The sequence below is a fragment of the Pleurodeles waltl genome, chromosome 10 (genome assembly GCF_031143425.1).
Source record: "Pleurodeles waltl isolate 20211129_DDA chromosome 10, aPleWal1.hap1.20221129, whole genome shotgun sequence".
Lineage (NCBI taxonomy): Eukaryota > Metazoa > Chordata > Amphibia > Caudata > Salamandridae > Pleurodeles > Pleurodeles waltl.
The window spans coordinates 161,206,472-161,229,568 of NC_090449.1; the positions used below are offsets into that span (position 1 = coordinate 161,206,472).

The 23,097-nt window shown below is 41.9% G+C and overlaps 1 protein-coding gene across 3 annotated transcripts in view; it reads left to right on the forward strand.

Annotated features, from left to right (window-relative positions):
- SLC5A10 (solute carrier family 5 member 10) overlaps positions 1 to 23,097 on the forward strand; it is a 546,087-nt gene that overhangs the window by 364,093 nt on the left and 158,897 nt on the right. For all 3 annotated transcript variants that reach the window (XM_069210113.1, XM_069210111.1, XM_069210112.1), the window contains exons 10-11: positions 4,052 to 4,159; positions 20,921 to 21,071. In XM_069210113.1, coding sequence (XP_069066214.1) covers positions 4,052 to 4,159; positions 20,921 to 21,071 — 259 coding nt within the window. The remainder of the gene's footprint in view (positions 1 to 4,051; positions 4,160 to 20,920; positions 21,072 to 23,097) is intronic.

Here is a 23,097-nt window from a genome sequence, read left to right on the forward strand (position 1 = left end):
TTACAATGAGTTTATAAGGCAAAACACTCAATGTGTTTAATTGCCTCTTGACTCTGCTGGATTTTTACCCTGGAGATGGTATGGACTAAACTGACCCTATGTGAGATTAGGTCTTGTGACCGTGAACCCCTATCTGTGTGTTAAATTCCATAATCTACCTGAGATAGTTGACTCTATTCAGTGAGCAATTGTAACTATTGCTCTAATGTACATGTCTTTCTCTGAACCTCTGATCATCTGAGATTTTATTGGTGTTGATGTATTTTCCTTCTTGTACTCTGTCTCTGAACACCTCATGGCTAGCATCTGATTGTGTGTTTTCCCTGCGGATGTGTCCACAAGAAGGTGACCTTGGAACCATTTCCCTTCTCTTTCATTAGGTGCATGGTGGTATGATAAGTGGTCAGTTTTTACGTCAGTTAGTGTCTTTGTTGCAGTCTACTTTCAGTATCTTATCTGTGTCTGCAGTATTTACATACCTATCAGTATCTAAATCCAGTGTAAGTAGATCTGCAGCCTTGTAGAATTCTAGTTACAGTACTGCTTGGTATTATTGAATGTGTCTTGCTACACAAGTACCTCACACTGTGTTTGGAATGTAATAAGTCTAAGCATTTTTCACCCTAAGTCTATCTTTAGTATTATTCAGTATGTCTGCATTGCAATTACAGTCAATACTGCTCAATATTTAGCTTCAGTCTGTTCAGATTTTTTGCAACTCAGTACTGTTCAGTATCTAATTCTAATTTGCTGATTGTGTCTACATCGTTACCACAGTCTAATGACCGGTTGCTCAGTCTGCCTGTGGTATTGTTACAGTTGAACAGTGTAAGAAATTGGGTTATCAATTGTGGGGTGTTAGTATCCTCCTCAAGTAATAACCACAATCTTTGGCAGAGTAAACCACTAAAGTCACTAAATAAACTTGAGCTCAACCCCTTGGTAGCAACCCCCTGAGCTCCCCACTTCTAACACCAAAATGCAGTTTGAGGCATTTCCTGTTACCACCTAGAAACCGAGACAGAAGTCTAGGAAAACAATGCACCATTCATCAGGAGCCAGGTAGTGGGTACCAAAGAATTTCTTTGGCATCCGGCTTTTGCCCTTTAAGTTTGCCCCAGATTTATGTAAAACCCGAACATACCTATCAAGCAGGTCTTGATTCCAGCTGGATTTGACACTGCGATGTCAACAAGAGTTCCGCTGTGATCGGTCTTGGTCTGGCTGGGGGGTTGGGGGAAAGAAGAGTGAAAGCCTTGGTGTTAGCTAGACCTGTTTGTGACAGGGTATTCCTCTTTGAAGTTGATCTAGTTCCTGGGCCAAGCCCACAGGCCATACTGTCAAGGGCACACTGACATCTCCCCACAACCAAGGCCTTTTGTTTCAGTTCTATGATCAAGTTGACACATCATTCACACCTATTAAAATGTTAATTATCGGCAAGCAGAGGTGGGAGAGCAAAATGCATATTAGTTTCCAGTGACTTCAGATAGGAAAAAGGTAACTTTCTAAAAGTAACATTTCCTTAATAGTTATTCAAAATTTGAATTTACTATTAAATTGGATTTTGAAAACCATAAAAAAGAGTCCCTAAATTATTTTTCTTTTTGCCTCCAAACCACAATTAGCAATATTAGATATAGTAATATAATATAGTGTTTTGTTATGGAGCAGCTAGCCTTGCTACAGTGAAAATAGTGTTTGGGTCTTTCCCACTGTAGGTACATGTGGAACAGTAAAGCTTCACATGCTACACTTTTTACTACTACGTGCCCTGTTTTTTGGCAATAAGGCTTACTTGGGGTGATTTATTAATATTCAAAAAGGGATTCTTTTGATAGTTCTAATTGGCAGTTTAAAACTGAACAGCCACACTACAATTGGAGGTCTGGAGGCAGGTTTGCTGGGCCACTACAGAGAGAGACTCATAGGCAAGTTAAATATGTCAATCAGATGTACACCTATTTCATCATGCTAAAAGAAGGCGCACAAGCACTTTACTAGTGGATACAACAGTAAAGTGTGCAGAGTTCTATGGCCAACAAAAATAGGGTTCAGCAAAAAGACAAAACAATCCGAGTGACCAGCAGAAAGGGCAAATTTGGAAAAAACATCGATATGATTAAATGGTTCTGCAATATTACACAATAAGTCCTCTAGTGATCAACGTCTACTGTGTCCACAGTGTTATTTTAGTCTACCATCTCTATTGCATAGTGTCCATATCATTTGGTCTGCAGTTTTATCAATCCAGCTTTGCTCAGTGTTTAGATTCACTTTATTCATTGTGTCTGCAGTGTTTCACAATCAATCCCCAGTACTGATCAGTATTTACCCTAGTGTCTAACTCCATCATTGCCCACTCCATCTGCAGGGTTGTTGCAGCCTAATACTTGTGGTACCTACTGTCCGATTTCACTTTCAGTGATATGCAGTGTAGTTGCAGTGTTAGTACGGTCCATGCTGGGTACAAATAAGTGAATACCTCGGTACTCCTCAGAGGTTAATTACGCATGCTCAGCATGTTTACAGTGTTATTAGTGTTTGACCCCTGCATTTGTAATTATGTAATTGCAGTTCTCTCAGTATGTTTGCACTAGTGTTACAAATCAGCACCATTGTTAACCTGGTTGCCAGTTGTGTCATTACAGTCTCCTTCCAGCACTGCCCGGTGTGCTTGTGTTGTTGTTACATTCCAACACCAGTGTCCATACCAGTTTCTGCAGTGGTATTGACTTCAATAAAGCCCAGTGATTAATTCGGAAGATTACCCGGAACAGTTAAAAACAGTCTTACTCTAGTGTTGGTCACCGGCTCAGCATTGTTGTGTTATTACTGTCTTACTTCAGGATTGCCATTTGTCTACGTCCATTGATTCTTTTTTAATGAGCCAATTTGTCAGCCATATAATTGTGCACCATTTCCAGATTAACGAGACTCAATGATTGGTGCCTGATTTAATAACTATCATTTTCCGTCACCGAGAGGCCACCAACCTGAGCCCAGCAGGACAAAAGTCGAGCTTAATCAATGCAGCACTTGCTGAGATCCTAATTGCATGAAAACCAACCCTAGATGCAAGGCCGGTCTTATCTTATAAAGCATCCTGCTCTTTGGCTAGAGAAGAACTTGTGTACTCACAATTAATAATGTCAGCAGTTACACTTACAAACGAAATCAATGTTTGAAATCTTTAAATTTATGGCAATACACTCATTTTTACATATTTTTATTTGGTCTGACCTATTTATGTATTTTATGACAGGGTAATAAGGCTTTGCTCATATATTACATTTCTCTGACAAACATTTTGCGACTAGGTTCATCTGGAAGTTGCCATGATTGCGTGGAATGTCGTTCACTCTACCCTGCAAACCTTTGCACAAATGCCACTGTGTTTTCGCCTTTTTTTATTTTGCTTTGATGTCTGGGGCCTTGGTCATGAGGGCCCCCACAACTCCTTTTGTGCAAGGATTGCCATTACAAGTTTTCAAACTTTACCACATTCAGCAATTACCAGGTGTGATAAAATCAGCAACCACCAGATTACGTTTTGGTAGGTTAAACATGCTGCAATTTTACATGGATTTTGATGCGAAAAGCACCAAAATTTGTATGCTAAATTCATTTTTCGAGAAAACTCAGAATGGGTGCTATGTCTTTCACCCAATGAATCCTTAACACCATAATATCATAAATAGATCCTACTCCCTCACAGGCAGTTGTAAATGTGGCCCAAGGGGCTGACATAGAGCTGGGTGATGAGTGAAAATTCTCTAAATTCTGGTTATAGTGGTACATCTGGAGAAGAATCCCACATAGGAATATCCATCTCTTTTGAAATTGTATAGATAAGGAAATTACACAGTCAGATTTTCCGCTTGGATTTAGCATTTCCTCCAGCTCTAACTTGTGTTATAAGTTTTTCACAGCTCAATAAAAGGTGCTGTAGTAGCGGGTTGTCTATGGTCACTGACTTGTGATGGTTTTGATAGATCCCTATATCTAAACTGTTTCCTACATTTGTCTCAAACTCTTTTTTGTTTTCCAGATGCCGTTGGCTGTGTGGATCCGGAGGAGTGTGTCAAGGTGTGCGGCGCTGAGGTGGGCTGCTCCAACATAGCATACCCCAAGCTGGTTATTGAGCTGATGCCAAGTGGTAGGTGAAGCCTGCTTGGTGATAGTGTCTATGATTGTGCTGATCTTCTCAAATCAGAAGCGTTAATGATTTTGTGTGCTGATGTTTGGGCGTGTTGCACCCTCCCAGTGTGGTTAAGTTGTTATTAGTACGATTACTCTGTTATTATTTCTCCTTTGAAAATTTGCAAATGAGAAGCTGGAAATAGGATGGAATGAGCTTGGCATTCCAATAAAAGAAGCACGACTAGGGAGAGGTCTGTTTTTTCCTGTCAGACACACCCAGCTCCTGTTCAAACAGCACAGAAACCATTAACTTTTTTCCATTGTTTCAATTTAGACATCTTCACTTCATCCGGATGGACATCTGGATAATCTTTACTTTTATTTTTTTTATTATGTCCCATGAATTGCGATGGTTACCAGGTCTGCTTGCAAATTAACATAGAGATATAGATCCCGTTGCATTTTAACTTCGAAACTATAAACTAAAAATCCATGGTAATATCTTCTTATTTAAATCGGTGCACACCATATCATTACACTACATTTACACAACTTCATTGTGCATTGGAAGCGTGGTACCTGCGCGTCAATTCACCAACGTTTGATTGCGAATGACACAGCAAAGTTGAAACTTTATTCTACCTTTCAACCTTCAAAAGCCTCATATTTGCTGCTGAGAGGCAAGAGGAGCAGCAACTACAAAAACTAAACGAGTAACTATTTACTTTCTGTTCTTAGCACTGCTTTTATGATGTGAAACGAGTGGTAGAAAAGCTGTGCCGGAGCGGCAAGCTAAATCAATGGTAGCAAGTTGCTTTCTCAGCCTACCATTAGTTGATGAGGTGGCATGACATTGGAGAGTCTAGGTCATCAGCTTGAGACCAACCTAGGTTGTCAGACATGCAGAACAACTGAGATCCTTTCACAGTTTTTGGGGCACTGTGATATAGTTTTAGCCCACTTCATGTTGAAGAGAGTGAAGATGTAAACCCACACACAAGCACACAAAGGCACTCTGTCTCTCCCCCTCTCTCCGCTGTCAAAGAACATATATGTTTTGGAGGTCCTACCTAACATACTGATCTTAGAACCTTAACTAACCTTAGCATTCCAAAACATCCGGTACTGGTGGCACAATAACCACAGAGAGTGGGCAGAAGACATCATGACTGCCTACCTGCAAAAGAAGTGACTGCTCTCCTCAGGTTTTATATTTGTTAGTAATTGGTCTTCCATGTGCCACTGGCCAGTGCATGGGTCCAATGTATTCTTAAGAATGCAGGGGCCTGGGTTACACCCATTAGACTGTAAACTTTACCTCACTTTGGTGCTCCACCAGCCTACACCTCGAGGAAGATCTTGGCTAGAATACAGCACGGACAATGGCCAGGAGAGGTCTGGAGGTCAGTCCACACAACTGGAGAAGAGGAGCTTGTGCTCCAGTGCAGCTTCAGTCGTCATCCTCAGAGGTCAGTACCAAGGGTGAGGAGGAAATCTATTTGAGACCCTTGTCTAAGAGATGCCCAAATCTGGTAAGTCGTGGTTGTGTGTCTACGTGTGTGTGTGTGCACATGTGCATGCAAGTTTGTGGGTGTGTGTGTGTGTGTGTGCATGTTTGTGTGATGGGATCAGATACAGCATGGATGATAGGGGCAGCAGTAGTACAGTCCTCTCTCCAACAGAAAAGGTACAATTTATATATCAGTAGCAGACCCTTGAAGACAAAGAGTAATTATAAGGTGGAGAATGCATTACATGCTTCACTCACCGAGAATAGGTGCTTTTGGTCCAGCAGTAACAATGAAGGCCTCCCTCATAGATGTGACTGTCAGGGTTGCACTAACATGGTAACCTGAATCCACCACGAGCTATGCTAGTATCCACATTGCCTTAAACTCTTTGTTGACCGTGCAAAATGTGTTTTTGCCACTTAAGAGTAAATGTGAGAATGGGGAAACGAAACAAGAGAAAGAAACAAATAAACTGATTACTCTCAATCTGCCTTTTCCTACTGCTGGGCTCAACCTTCACTGCAGAAGTGTCAATATCTACAACAATAAATAACTTTGTTGGTATTTTGTCTTTTGCACTACAGTTCCCTATTTTGAATTTGACAAGTGATACACATTGTGACAATGTCTGTATAAATACCTACTTATGGCTGGTGAAACCTCTATGATTTCGTAGAGACGAAAGATAAATAAAACCTTTATGGTATATACATAAAATAACCTGAACTATACTTCACATTCCAATATAGAGAATTACATTCAGTGAATTATAAATCAGACCTGTGGTATGAATGAATCTCAATGTATATAGTTTATCAGGTGTGCTATAAATATAGATTAGTGTTGTGCTTTCTCTCCTGAAAATATACATTCACTTTGCCATCACTGACAGTACCGTAAAGTCGCATGTTATTCAAAATAATATAAACTGAGTATTCCACTAGCTCCCACTGTGAAACATTTGGAATAGAGTCTGTAACCCTTGCAAGGATGGCTGCAGTACAACTGTGCAAACCGAAAATGTAAATCCTTGAATCCAAGTGTTATTGTGAATTCAGTAAGTCTTTGTTAACTCTGTATAAGTGCAATTAGTTCAGTTCTCCTGGCAAGAAGGTCCGAACAGCAGAACTAAGGCTCTGGATTGTCTAGCAGGAACGCTCTGAAACACAAGGACCTTATACTCCTTGGGTGTAAGATGGCCAGCGCCATTCCAAGTCTGATGAGACCTCAGTTGCTCTCTGTAGCGTGTCATTTGTCTTGACGCCACTTATGAGTTTTTCTTAGTGCAGTTGTTTCAAAGGCAAAGTCTCACCATATGGCGCCCACAGTGCATGTACTGCTGACCTGCTGTGCATTCAAAGGCTGGAGCACCTCTGAAGTTCACAAGAGCGCATCTCTCTGCCCCTTCGCAATGTACAGGTGAGCCCCAGTTCATGACAGTAGAAACTACTCCAGAGACAGGAGTGAAGGCAACCTAGCCCTCCAAATACGTCAGGGGTACCCCAGGGAAGGCTTTAGTGCAATCAAATGTACACACATGCAGCATAGGTACATTATGATTGCCTGGAGTGAAGACCAAGCACATTCGCATCACCACACCACACGGACAAACTAGCAGCAACTTTCTTCATAGATCGGGGCAAGCGGCAGCAGAAGCTTCCTTGACACAGAATGATTACAGCATGGGAAGCAAAGTTGTGTGAGTAGACTACAGCAATCCAATTGTTTTTTCCTTTCTCTATCCCTTTTTCTATCTCACACACACACAAACATATGTACATATGCTACAATAATGGTGACAGACATGTTGCTTACTCACTGACACTGACACCTCCCCCAAAGGCCCCTTTTCAGATCTCTCAGCCCTCACCAGAGATCCTTCAGTCCACCTTACCCGCGACAGTCAATTCACCACCGTTTCTCCGATGACCCCTCACTAGAGTTAATTTGACCCTTCATTATAACGAAGAATGCAGAATGATGCCCCATTCAGTAATACAGCAATAGACAAAAATGAGAAAATGCTATAAAAATATGTAGAGTTGGCAACTAACATATCCCAGTTGAAGGTAAACAGGCCTTTGGCTCCTGCTGCAGAATGCTGCATGCAGGGGAGGTAGGATGCAGGGTAGGAGGCAGTGCTGAGGCCTCCTGCCGCTGGAGGGAGCATGCAGGGAAGAAGAACACAGGGAGAAAAGCATAATCTCTGGGGGCAAGAAAAAAAGGATCAGATACCCATTTCCAAAAGTACTGTTTATCCATCTACCGCAGCAGAGAAAGCAATGGGTCTGTACACATTCACCCATTCTTTTCCCTCCATCCTAACCTATGTGAAAACACTAGATTGGTTTTTCTCAGCTATTGTTCAGCCTTGTTTCTCATACAATAATTGTTTGTGAAAGATCTTTCCCTGGACACTTGGTGACACGATATTGTAGTATATCAGTTCGTAAAGCGCCTCCACACATATCTGCGTTTTGAGAAAGTATGTTTTCCTACGGTGATGGCCACTTTAGAAACATTTTTACCTTTAATTTGAGCATTTAATCAGTATTTGCAATTACTTGAGCATACTGAGAAACTGATTAACAGAAGATTTTGCTCTCTGTTGTTTTGTAACTGGGTCACAGTGTTCTATGAAATGGCCGAATGTTTTCTGTTACTTGTATTGTACGTGTGACTCATACATTTGTACATTGAGAAATTGATGTATTCATGAGCTGACCAGTTTTTCATATAATAAAGGCCCAAATCACTTGGTCTCAAAAGGGCCTATAGTATGCAAACCCCTTCTTCTTTTCTGGTCTCAGGTCCTCCTGCGGAAGTGGCATGCTTAGGGGACAGGCATGCAGCAGAGCGAGCATACTGCCTAATGGGGCATGAATGGAAGATCAAACGTTAGTATGGCACAAAAAATAAGGCCCTACGATAACAAACAAAGGGCCTGATTTATATCTTGGCAGGCTGACCGGCGGTCTGCCATGGAGATGGTGTAAAATACTCTGTCCTCGTGATGGAGGGTCCGCTCACCAAATGTATATATGACTGCCAAGAAGGCGGTCGTATATAATGCACTGGCTATTAGCCGAAACTGCCATGACGGCAGCTCCTGTCAGTGCATCTCGCTGTTTGGTGCAGGCCTGCGTCAGCATGACGCAACCGTACACTATACAGTATTCTTTGATTATTTTAAAAAATGAAATACTTAAACAGAATGTTTGTTTTGAAAAAAAAAAAACAATGCTCCCCTCGCAATAGGGGTCATCTTATTTCATGAGGGTGCATTGTTTGGTTTTTACTGTCCTCACCGCCAGGGCTTGTCTGGTGTTGACGGACAGTATAAAACGGCTATATGTCCGCCCATCCTGAGTGGGCGGGCAGGCATACAGCTATTTCTGCAACAGCCCTTAGTCTGTCGGGTTTGGCTATGGTGGTGATGGAGTAGCCACTGCTCTAGTCAAGACGAAGATACACCTGAATTTATATAGGGCGGGTGGACCGACATGTTGGCAGTATGTGAACTCTATTGGCGTTGCAACGGAGCATGCATACCGCCTATATTTAAATCGGGCTCAAATTCATGCTAGTAGCTATTTTACAGATTTTATTTAAAAGGCAAACAAACATTGTGTTCATTATTTTTAATCAAAGCGGTGAATATCCTCATGTGCAAGCAAAGGATAAGTAAACTACATAATGATTGGTGTGAGAAATAATTGTTTTGTGCGCAAAGTTATACAAAGGTGGTAAAGTTTGCACCACTGTTAGATTTTATAGCTTGCCGCATTCGCAAAAGTTCAAATGCAAATACATTTTACTACAAAACAAATGCTTAGGGTTCATTCTGTTGGCCGCAGTGAATCTGAAGTTAGGCACAAATAATGTTTGGACCTGATTTCTGATTTTGAGTGGTGCATTGAATTTTGTTTTCCACAAAAATCTCCAGGGCTACATGAAAGATTTTACCTGGCAAAAAAGACCCTGATTTCCATTTTTGAAGCCTAGCCTAGAAAAACGGAATAGCTCAAGCAAGTCCCCCTCATTGTGACCTGTGGTAAAACCGAGGTAAAAACTGCAGGATGATATCACGATTTCACTGGCTGGTTTTGCCTTATCAGCAGTGCTGCAGGCCTGTCAATGAAGCTATTTGTGTGAGATTTTCCTACATGGAAGTGATAAAACAAGCACACACATTTTAGGATCCTAGTTTGGTTAACTTATGCTAAGGTGTCTGTGTCCCAGATGACTGGAGAAAGGGCATTACAATGGCCTGAGCTGGCTAGTGGCTTCTCCATAACTAGATTCCCTTCTACTTCTCTGGTATATTACCCCATAGGCTGGGAGAGCGCCCAATATTAAGCAAGGTCCCCGGTGATAGTGCATGCTGGGTGTTAAACTGGTATTCCTTTATCTGACATCAATGCAAATGTAAGCGTAAATGATCAAAGTGCAGTGATTGTCTCTCAGTCATTGCTAGACCTGTCAGCCTTAGGGTGGTCTTCCCCCAATCTCTTTGCCTGTTTGGACACAATTGTGCTGTATCTTTTTGTTTGCCTCATGACTTTAAGCACTTTACTACTGCTGCCAGTTGCTGAAGTGCATGTGCTTCTCCCCTAAACATGGTAACTTTAGTGTCTACACAATTAGCATATTTAATTTATTTATAAGTCCCTTGTAAAGATACCATATAGCCAGGGCCTATAAATTAACTGCTGGCCCACAGCACTGACTGTGCCGCCCACTTTAGTAGCCCTCAAACAGTTCTCAGGCCTGCCATTGCAAAGCCTGTGTGTGCAGATTTACAGCCGCTTTGACTTCTTGCCAAGCCTTAAACTCCCCTTTTATTACATATACATCACCCCTAAGGTAGGCCTTAGCAGCCCATAGGGCAGGGTGCTATATAAGTAAAAGGTAGGATATGTACTTTTACATTTTACATGTTACAGTAGTGAAAAACTCCCAAAGTCGTTTTTCACTACTGTGAGGCCTTCCCCTCTCACAGGCCAGCATTTGGAATTCCTTAATACACCGTTAAAATGTAATTCCTGATCAGAAAGGTGTTGCTGCATCATTTTTCATTTCTTAGGAATGGTGATGATAAATCATCTTTACTGGTAAAGTTGGATTTGACACTACTATTTCTCTGCTCTTATTGCTCTGTGTACCTTGCAGCCTCTCGCCAATACATGTCTGGGGTAGGTGTCAGCTACACTTTGTGCATTCCCTCTAGATGACCACAAACACAGGAAGGGTGTGTGTGTCAGATAACTCATTTGTATTCATCTGCATTCTGATAGCTCTTCCTGGGCAGGAAGAGGGAAGGGGAGCTGAAATTTACACTTCACTAGGCAGTGTCCTTTGTCCTACACAAAGGGCTGATTACTCCCTACTGATAATCTGGTGCTTGGGCTGGGATGAAAGGGGGACCTGTGCACTTCAAGGAGCAGCTTTGAAATCACCTCTTCTTCAAAGGCACATTTGGGTACAAGTACTGGAGTTCTGATTCCACCAAGACAGTACACTACTGAACCTGTGAAGAATGCTGCCAGGAGTAAGGACTGCTGTGCTACAAGGATTGCCACTCCGCTTGACTGACTGTTCTGAAGGGACTGCTTCGCTGCTTTGCTGAGCTGCCCCTGCTCCCTGCTCATCTCTGCCCTGCTGAGGACAAGGACTGGACCCATCTCACTTGACTGTGAGTGACTCCAAGGGCTTTTTAACTTGCCTACTCTTGCTGAAGTCTCAGGGCCATCAAAGACTTCCTACAACTTAGCTTCTGCTACTGGACTCTTCCATCTGTGAGTCCTCCTTTGCTTGAGGTGCCAAACCAGTCCTGGGCCTCAGATGTGGGCTTTGCAGCAGTTTTTATGCAAGAATCAATGCATCCTGGACGTTGTCCCACTCAGAACAGACGCAGTGGCCATTGATGCCGACACAGTGCCAATTTGATGCATTACCCGAATGTGAGGTTTGATGATGATGCAGCACCGGTCTGAGGACATTGCTGCGAGGCTCAAAACTGACGCATCTACCAGACTCCATGGATCGGAACTGACACATTGAGTTTTCAACACTGGTGCTTTCCCCATCCAAGATACTGGTTCAGCAGGCTCTGTGTGCGTCCTGTAGTCAGCCTGCCCTTCATCGTAGTCAGTCTGAACTTTTGGATTTACCCTGGTCTAGAGTGATCTTTGAGTTCTAATCACTATTTTTGGTTTCTTTTAAAAAACATAATATCTTGACTTCTACTGAATGGATTTTTGTTGTTGTCTTCTTTTACTGAGTTACATATTTTCCATTTTCTAAACTGTTGACTCTGTTGTGGTGTTTCTATTGTGTTACTGTGTGTGTGTGTGTGTGCATGTTGCACAAATACTTTACACAATATTTCTTTAGATAAACCTGACTGGTCTGTGCCAAGCTATCAGAGGGAAAGCACAAGTTATCTCTATGTGTGTATCAAGCTTACCCTGACTAGATTGGTGGCTCCTGCTTGTACAGAGTGCATACTCTGACAACCAGAAACCCTATTTCAACAGTCATGAAGATGAAGTGGGTCTTTGCTGCTGATAGGTGTAATGGGATGTGCTTTTGCTAGGCATAAGGGAATGCTGGGCTATGGCTTGTACTCCAGCTAAACAGCAAGAGCTAGCCAGCTGGTAAATTTTTTTCAGAAAAATCACGTCCAAAGGGATGCTGTGGTGCTCTATTATTGTAGCTCCAGTTCCGGTATACAAAAAAAAGTGATGGATGAAAGGCGTGAATTAATCTCAGCCACTAATACTTACTTGGGCCAAATCTCAGTGCATTGATATTTTGCACACCATTACACATCTTTTGGAAGCGCAGTGTCAAATCCTGTTTGAAAGCTCTGTTGTGCCACATGTAGTACTCAGGGCATTCCGGGAAAGGAGAGACCAGAATGCCAAGAAAGTTTTGGGGAATCTCCTGACTGGTTGCTGAAGGACCCTGCTTTTGTCCTACCAGAGTTCTGTATCTGGATTTGTTTAGTGTACCATGCTTGGCTCAAACTGGAATTTAATGTTAGATTTGGGAGGACACTAGGATTACCATAGTTCAATCCCCACATACACTCACATCCCTCAGGCCTCACGTGTAGTGTGGCTGAAGATTGTGCCATCTTGGAGTTGCCCTGACACATTGCATTTTGGGCTTGTTTGCAGTAGGGCAAACAGGAACTTCTGAAATAGTTGGTGGAGTTTGCCCCTGGAACTGTTACCCCATTGGGTAGAGCATTCCAGAACTCACAGAATCCCACAGCACCCCAGTAGCATCTCCAGGGACCCACTTCAGAACACTTTCCCAACCTGCGGAATTTTAGTAGAGGACTGCAACTACCGTCTGTGACCTGAGAGGAGCCACGGATGACTAGACCTCCTGTGTGGCCACACAGTGACAACAAAGTGCAAGAAGCCTTTTCCTGGGAGAAACCAACTGATCAATGATCAACTGATCAATGGCAGCTGGATCTGGACTGGAACCTGCTGTGGTCTCTGCCTTACCCTTGGTGAGTTGCTAAGTGCCTCCCAGAGGTCCTGGCTCACCTAAGAAGGGTACTCCTGTGGTAGATTGGGACTTAAACAAGTGAGTGAGAAGGTTAACTCTTTGACCAGAACATATCTGGTTGGTGTATCCGATCCACACTCCATTGACGTCAGCCTTAAATTGCACCTAAGTCCTGGTCTACTGTATCCACTTACTAACAGTGGCACTTTGTGCTTCAATATGTATAGATGCTTGTCTGCAGATAAACCAGTGTACAAAATGCGAGTCTGTGCAAGAAAACATAAACCAATTTGAGGTATTTGGGACCAATAATAGGGCCTCACCACCAGAATTGCATGACTGTAGGGAGCTGATTAATACATCTCCATTCACTGATTGTACCTCGTATAGAGGTGGTAGGGGTGGTGGGTGGTATGGCAAGACCTTAACTTCAATACTGAATACCACATCTGCCACACACATGTCTGATTTTTATTGTAACGCCTATTGCACCATGCTTCCAAACTGTGCTGATTTGTTTTTAATGGAAAACAACAAAAACATGTTAAAAAAATATAATGTAATTATTCACAACAACATTCTGCTCAGGGAAAAACATTGGACGAACAAGATATTAAAATGAAGGAAGTATTAGAATTACTAAAGGAAGAAAAGTAAAAGGGTTGACAGACAAATATTCTTAATGTAAATTTACCAAAAGTGTGACGTTCTTAGTACTTGAAGTGACAAGTGCAAGTATCAAACTCAAGAAAGAATTTGTGGAGACTTAAAGATGTACCGACAGCTTGGAGCAAGGAAGAAAGTTCCGGGTCATGCTGAAGTTTATTCTAAAGTTGTGGACAATTTTTCAGATAACCCCTTCCTTATTTGGCAACCATTAAAGAAGGAAAATAATTTTGGTCATCCAAATGTCAGGAAGCTTTTGATAGTGTATGAAAGGATACTTATGAAGCTCCACATATCCAAGTGGAAAGGATATGGGAGCTTCTGCTTACAGAAACTGGGAAAGATGGAATAGATGTGGTAATAGCCAATGCCACTCGTTCATCAGTTCCTACTGAGGAAGAGTGTTCTGTAATTAAATGCGAAACACTAGCATGTGCATGGTGTTTGGATTGCTACCATCAACAAGTGCGGGGTTTTCCTCTCTCAGTAAGGTGTGATCATTTGTCACTCATCAAAGTACTCCCAATAAAGGGATTGATGGGAGCATCTCCTGGCATAGATTGCATGCCAATAACACTGCTTGGTTACTATTAAAAAATGGAGAACATGTGTGGAGTAAGGAACAAAGTGGCCGATCGCTTGAGCCGACTGGAATTGCAAGAGAAGGAGGTGCAAGATAATGAATGGGATACCAGTTGTGTTGCTAATCGTCAGGAATATTAAATTCAGGGTAGAAGTGAGGAATAGAAAAAGAACATGAACAAGGATAGTACAATAAGTGAAATGTGTGGATATGTGAAAGAAAGTTGGCCGATGAAGGACATTTGTAAGGGTATGAATGCTTTTTGGGAAGTAAGAAATTGTTTGTCTGTAGAAGAAGGAAGGTTGTTGGGAGGAGGCAGAGTGGTTCAACTTGATGGAATTAGAGAACGGATACCGAACATTTGTCTCGAGGGACATCTGGGGATAACAAAAACCAAAGACAGAATTAAAACCTCATATTGATATCCAGGATTGAACACATACATAGAGATTGTAGTAAGGAATTGTTTTGAATGTGAAAAGTCGAACAAAACTTTTGTTATTTCTAGACTGTGTCCTTTTATCAGCTCCAACTTGCCTTAGGAAACGTTTGGAATTGACATTAAAGGACCCATTTAGGAAGGAAATAATGAGATGAGGTACATCATTGTATTGTTAAACCACTTTTGCAATGGTCTGAAATTGATTTTGTTCACAAGGCTGATGCACATGCCAAGTCATATCTTTGGACAAGGAGTTGATAAAGAAAGGTATACAGAATTACATTGTGATTGTTAATGGTACTTAGTTCATGTCTGGACATTTTCAGAGGTTTTTGAAAAGAAATGGTGTGGTGCACAAAAGCAAATCAGTTCTTCTCCCTGAAGGGAATGGTATTGTGGAACACTTTAATAGAGTCATTAAGGGTATCATTGATTTGGTTGAAAGGAATAACATGGACAGGGAGAGGGAAGTGATATGTATTGGGTGGTCGTATAGGATAGCATGTTGTGTGAGTACTGGGCACAGTCTCTTCGAACTACAAAATATACTTTGGGATGGATGAGGAGATCAAGAAAGGAAGAATGATCACCCGAGTAAGTAAGAAGGAAAATTGTGTATGTACAACAAGCATGTAAGTCCTGGTATGATTGTAAACATGGTTCAAGTTGGTGACTTTGGAAGTTGGTGGCTGAGTCAGAGTTAAAGAAAGTGGATTGAAGTGTAAAGAGGAAAGGCAGGTTTCCGCACCAAAGGATGTTCAGAAATGGTTGTGAAATGCTGCTTTATTGAGCAATGGAAAGGTTTTGTATTTAGTTAGAATAGCCAGATGCGTGGAGGGTGAAGAAGTAACAACTGAGAGTGATAACAGTGGCGATCTAGATTGAATAGAGGAGGAGGAAATGGATCTGTTACTTGTGGGAGCAGGAGTGAGAGAGTTGACTGAGGAAAAAAGAGCAGAAGAAGTAAGTGAGTTAATCATTCCTGACAGAATAAATGAGCCAAGAGGCAGGTTTGGGAGAAATGTAATACTGAAACAAGTACTGGCAATGCAATAGGTCTTGCATTTGCTTCAGTTAGAGCTATTGGTATTGTAATTTCATGACTGGACTTTTCTTGCCACATAAATTGAAACAAGGTTCAACTGCCCACATTTGAACATGAAGCATGGCGCCAAGCCGCGAGGAGAAAGAACTGCGGCTGGGATTAAAATCAAAACCGAAACTAGATGGGAGGAGGGGCCATCACACGCTGTAACAAGAGGAAACGTGACGTAGTGTGATGGCCAACAAAAATATTCTCTTAGTGAAGTCCCCTGGGCGGGAACTTAGCATGCAAAGGAGGGACATTTAGCAAAATGCACCAATAAAAATTAAGCATTTAAGACAAGCACAACAAAGAACAAATGGCAAGAGTGGGCGTGGTTAGAGCCTTTATTCAATACATGTCTTGCAGACAGCGCTGTGCACTGACAAGCTCCATTTAAAAATGGAAAAAAAAATCTTCAACCTACAACATCCTAAGCATGTGCCAGATGTGACATGAGCAAGTAGCTATTGTATCAAAGGCTTAAGCCCTTTTCACCTGTTTCACATTGCACCAGTCACAGAAAGACCTTGCACATGGAACATCTTGTGTGTGTGTACCTGGCACTTTTTTGAATTGGGCACTATTTATATGGTAATCTACGGAAGTAAGTCAGTTATCAAAGGAATGATTTCGCAGGACAGGCTGTTGTTGAAAACGTAACATTCTGGAAGGCAATACCTAAATATGACACTATAAATGAAGTTTTGATACTGCGTGTGAAGTGATGTTGCTCAGTGGCGCGTGCGGTATCTACTGGAGGCCAGGCCACAAAAGAGAAGCTCAATGATACATGCATGAGTGGGTCTGCTTTTGAACCTAAATTGGTTTCTATGAAGATCGAAGACAAAAAGGCTGATGTACTGGGGTGAAGTCTCATATTTTATATTGCCCCACTCATAGATACATGGTGTCGGCCTTTGATGGCTACAATGATTCCAACTATTAAGGCTGCATCAATAGATGAGAAAAAGGGGTGTGAGATTTAAGGAAGCCTGGTGTGGGAAGCTGTCCCACACCAGGCACAGGGAAGGTGGCAGTGCAGTGTGTAAATATCGAGGGCAGGCCGGAGCACAGTGTGCAAATATCACGTTTTCATTGTTTGTTGTGAAACCAGAGTTTATGAAATTTTGGGGTACTGTACCCATTTACAGTGCAAATACTACTAAGGTGATAAATTATTTATGTGAAATAGGAAGATTACATTTTTTAAATGGTCTTTTTTATGCAGCTTTCAAACATTTTGTTTTGGTTATGAAGTATGAAGCAAAAAAGAACTACAGCAAAATGGCCATTTTCATTATAGTTGTATTTTTGCAACTCTTGCTTATGCAGCGTTTGCCATTACAAGGTTAGTAAATAAGTTTCTCTATTGCACAACACATATATGCTTATTTTGTCGCCATCCAAGGGATAACAGAGTGGCAGCACAGCTGAGCCTCAAATGTGTATGTTGCAGATTACACAATGTCTCGAGTCTGTGCACTATGTGCACTAAAAATAGTGGCATTTTTTCCCCAGAAGATGTGCATTTTTAATATATTTTGTGTGAAGGTGTTTTTTCAGTCAGTTAATAGCAAAATGCAGCAATAAAAATGAAGCATTTAAGATGAACGAATGACAAGAGTGGACGTGGTTAAAAGCCCATATTCAGTACAACGTCTTGCAGACAGCGCTGCGCGCTGCCAAGCCCAACCTAAAAATTGGATTAGTTCATATGGGAATAATTAGTACCTATAGAATTTATTGTAAGACCACATATGAGTAATCTTTATTTACATATGACGATTTTTTTAGTCTTAACTCTTTGTATATCTTTAATAGGTGTTTTCCCATTTAGTAAAGTTTATAACCTTTATATCAACTAGTTTGTTATGTATAAAACCTTCCAGAGTTGTAAGAGTCATACACTGTTATCAGGAACCATGTGTCGTGTTGTATTTTACTATTTTAACTTGTGGTGTTCTAGTTCTATTTGGGCCATCCTACCTAAATGTTCTGGAATTTGGAGTAGGAGGATTCCAGGAGAGTGAAGTTGGGGTAGGATTAAGCGGCAACAAGAAGAGCTATTGTTGCCAGGGCAGGGCAGCAATAAGTGGAACCAAACATACATGAGTCAAAAGCTTCTGAGTAGTGTTTAGAAGAGACACCAACCATGTTTTAAAGATAGCTTTAGGATTCCTTACTTGGGACCTAGACGAGGTAGATGGATCAAACTTTTAGCAACTATCAGAGTTAAATACAACACAGTACGAGCAAAACTGACCAGAAACGTAGTTGAGGCTCTGGCATTCCTTCTAAGGAGATGTTTATTTCCCTGTTGAACAGAGGCCCACAAAGAGTAAAAGAGAATTTAGACTGATATGTTAGTTATCTTTCCCTGACGGTGGTTCTGTGCAAGAGTTTAGGCATTCATACACAGTTAAGGCAATTTTGTTGGTTGAAACCTTTCTATTAGGAGTGGAGATGGAGAAATGTGAAATAAAGTGTACTTTTTGCTTTATCCCAGTGGACCTGAAGAATGTATCTGCTGGGTGTGCTGTGTGGACATGGTTCTTAATCGGAAATGCAATGCCCTGCTTTGCATTCTATTGTAAAGTGATGTGTTTTGCTGAGAAGTGTCCTGAGAACTGGAAAGCCTGAAAGAATAGCATAGCCTTTGTAGAATTTGCCCCGATGTTGGTGATAGTAGGGTTGTGTAGCTAGGTACTGGCAAACACGCTTTTGTGTTTTATGTTGACCACAATAGGGGTGCCTCTTCAGGGGTTTTGGGGTTCAGCCAGCCACCTGTGAGATGCCTCATAATGCTGTGAGACTTTGCCCGCAGTGCTAAATATTTAACTTGGCAGTGTTCAACAAAACACAATGTTTGTGTTTTATGAACATTGCCAATGCGCAGGTCAGATGTCTCAACCTCTGGCCAAGCTCCTGCTGACAGGAGGAGGATGGGGCTGAGCAATGACGTATCTACAGGTTGTTGTTTAAAAACAAAGCACTCTAGCTGAATATCTGGACTGCACATTGAAGGGCATAGTCCAACTATAATTCCCTCAACCAAGCACAATCCATTTTATTTAGCAGATATACTGAGCATGCCACAGACAGCATAGGATGTCTGCTAAAATCGGCCGTCATGGCGCACATCTGTGCATGCCTGAAGCCAAAGTGGAGCCCAACAGAGCATCAGTGGCAGGATCCTCAGCACTGTCCGATCTTCTTATAGCGGCTGTGCTTCCAGCTCTACCAAGAAGCTGGGAGAGGGCTTGAGGTGGGTCTTCCTCCTAATACTAGCCTGCTGCTCTGTCTGGCTCCTACTTCGAAATCATGACTTGCTGGTTCCAGTGTTCAGCACTAGCTTCCAGCTCTGCTGCAGCATTTGAGTCTTTGAGTTGTCTGCAAAGGAAGAAAGGTAAGTAAAAAACACAGTGTTGTTTCTCTGTGCATGTGTGAGTAAAAGTGTGTTTATAAGTGTTTGAGAGACAATGAGATTGAGTGAGAGTATGTGTGTTAATTTAATGTGTTGAAACCGACAACAAGAGTTAAAGAGTGTGATATCAATGAGTGGGTGAAAGTATGAATAGGTGAAAGCGAGGCGAGTGAGTAAAACTGTGTGTATGAGTAAGAATGAGTGAGTGAGGGGAGATTGTGAGCGGGGGTAGGAGGGGATCAAGGGTGCTGCTATTGGTAGTGCAGCACATGCAGTTGCACCAGTGCCTAGAGGCCTGAGGAGCATACTGAAACCTACTTATTAAAGCGGAGCACCTGTATCCCAGGAGTTAAAATCAGGGTTCCTGTGCACCAGCAAATGTGAGTGAGGATCAGTGATTTTGAAAGAGTATGTGTATGTGTGCTTGTGATTGAGAGTGCGAATTAGTGAGTGTGAGTGCACAAACACATTTGTGTGTGAGTGACAGTGAGTATGACTCTAAATGAGTAAGTGAGAGAGTGTGAGTTACAGTGAGTGAAGGAGGGGAGATTAAATGAGCTAGAGAGTATGAGTGAGAGTGAGTGTAAGTGAGTAAGAATGTGTTGGTTAGCATGTTTTATGCTTGTTAGTCTGCTACTGCTCATGGCATATTCAAGACCATTCTTGGCTTATGGGGACACCCAAGAAAAGTGGTATGCCAAACAGTGTACTGACATACAGAGGTATTGCTTGGCAATCGTGGCACATTGGGGGTGGGAGGTCAGGTTGGGGGAAGCAAATAATGACAAAATGCTGGCTCTGACATACTGGGGCTAATTTCTGACTAATGGGTCGTGAATGGTACATGGGTGGTATCAATTGCAAAATTCTGGTACTGACATATGTAAGTCTTGGCATAAGGGCTACTCAGGACAAAATCATGGCATTCATACATTGGAGGTAATGCTTCAAATATAGGGGGCACCCAAGGCAAACTTTGAAAACAATGAGGTGAACCTGTGGCATTATGCCTCACTACTTTCTGGGATCACCAGTTGCCACTGGTGGAATATGAGGCAGGAGTTTCGGTGGATGAGTCATGAAGATCATCAAGGGTCACCAAGATTGTGGCTAATTGCTCTGGAGGATTCATACACTGGCTCCTTCCCTGGAAATGATGGACTTATGATCAGAACAAGTTTCATCCATGGTGCGCATCAGCCTGTGGTTTAGTCCAGGGTTCTGCAAAGTTGGTCCTGGAGAGCCGGGACCATGCCAGGTTTTTAGCATATCCACATTTAGAAAAATGTAGATTTCTGAAACATATTTTTTCTAAATGTGGATATGCTAAAAACCTGGCATGGACCCGGCTCTCCAGGACCGACTTTGCAGAACCCTGGTTCAGTCCAACAGAAGTCCACTACAAAGAAGCTAGGATGCTAATGTAAAGAAGTAGAACATTGTGATGTTACCAGCTATGTGTCTAGACATCACTGTGATGTCGGAACTGCACTGATTTAATTAAATATCCTCCAACCTTGTACTTTACACCCTTCAGGACTTCGTGGCTTAATGATTGCAGTGATGATGGCTGCCCTCATGTCTTCTCTTACCTCAATATTCAACAGTAGCAGCACCCTCTTCACCCTGGACATCTGGAGGAAGATCAGGAAGAATGCAAATGAGCAGGAGCTGCTGCTGGTGGGAAGGTAGGGGGTTCCGCTTTAATTTGCTTTCAGGAGTGCGCATGGATCATTTAGAATTTAGATCTAGATTAAAACTGTGTTGTTCACTAATGAGAGCTTGCACAAATTTTGCTTGCAATAAAGTTATGATATATGGAGCATGGAATATTTATTGAATTACCACAATATCATGGCTAAAATATTGAGGACCAAAATATAAACATGTAAATCTATATAGGTAAGTTTAGGTTTATAATTTTATTATATATATATATATATATATATATATACCATAACAATATACATATATCTTCATGGTACGGAGATGCCGAGTTAGGAATAGTACAGTTGGATTTACCTATGTGTACTGCCTTGATATTTTGGTCCTCCGTATTTTTTGCTATTCTGTAGGGATAAGGCAATAAGCCCTGCTCCTCATTGTAGGTTACAACCATCTGCTCTTATGTTCTGTGCTTGGTGTTACCACCAGGTTTTCAATGGTGCACAACCATTAAGATGAGGTCACAACGCACACAAAACGCTTGCAAAAAACATTACCATGGATCAGTCACAGTTTCAGCCTTTATTGGTAAATTGAATACAAAAGCGCTGTCTGCAGCTGGTATAAAAATTATCAGTACCAGGATGTTTTTAGGCCCGCATTTACTAATCTGGACTCAGTGTCCCACAAGGTGTTCTCAAAACAAGATCAAAGAATTTGTGAAAGTTGTTTTATTCTTGCTGTCAAAGGAGGCAGATTTGTCTCCAGCCTGTTCATTAACTCTCCTACCTTTTTTCAATAAGGGGATTTGCACCTATATCAGTTGTGTAACTATGGCCCCCGCAGCCCGCTCAGTGTCGGGGTTGGTGGACCCGAGCTCAGGGTGGTGGGAGGAGCAGACTCCAGGGGGCCCCCACCGACACTGTGCACGGGCAGCGAGCCCCTGGATTAAATAAAAGTATCTGACTTGGTCCGGAGCAGGGGGGCCCCCTCCATGTATTTTGCAGGAGGGGGGGGCTAAAGTTTCATTATGCCACCTACCCATGTATGTGTATTCTACACCTTCTAACGCAACGCACTCTTCACACCCTCTCCGACAGTCCCTTTCGACAGTTCTCTCAACAGGAAAACCAGAAGCAGGCTGTTATTAAAATGTGCTGCTAAACAATGGGTCCATGGTAGGTCACCATGGTACATTTACCACAGGGTCCACCTCCTGTCCAGCATTGCTCTGACTGAGGAAAGGAGCTTGGTCCACCATCTCTGGTCTTCAGGAACCTAGGACTACTCTCAAGAAAAGCCTGATAGTTTCCCCGGATAACTCTCTAAATTATGTGGTGTCAGGTGGCAGCGGCACAAACCTTCCTCAGCATTGCCACCACAATCTAGAAGTGGTTTATGGGTCGAAGCTGCAACCCCTGGCTTACCTTTGAGACCCCCTAATGCTACTTTTGAAGCTTGTTGCCTCAGGGATGCCAAATGCAGTATGAAGACTAGAAGATAAACAGTTGCCTATTGAGCACTGTCTACTTTCTACAGCTCCCAATGGGACATAGTACATTCTATTTGATAAAATAAATACATTCCGCTGCGAATCACTCTTAAGGATACTTCATAATAATATTTGTGAATACATTAAAAAAAACAAGCATTGTCACTCTATTAGGTCTGTCCTTGGAATGCAGGTAAGATTTGATTTCAATCCTGCAAGGATACGATACAAAAATAAAAGGAAATATACCACAAACATTTTAGAAACATCGTGTCACCTATGTATATAGGGCAACATGTTTGCAATAAATAATTTTAATAGAGCAGTATGTGTCCTTCCTGGCAGGTGTAATTAGACCATTAAAAAGAAATCCATTTTGTTTTTAATGCACGCAAGAGGAAAATGTTTATCTTGTAGGTACAAAGAAAACGTATTTTTTAATCTTTATCGTTTTATGAAAGAAGAACATAACATCAACAGCGGTATAAATGAAGAAACCTGGCTTTACAGTAGATATATCGACATTTCACACATTCTGCACACTCAATGTTTTGTTC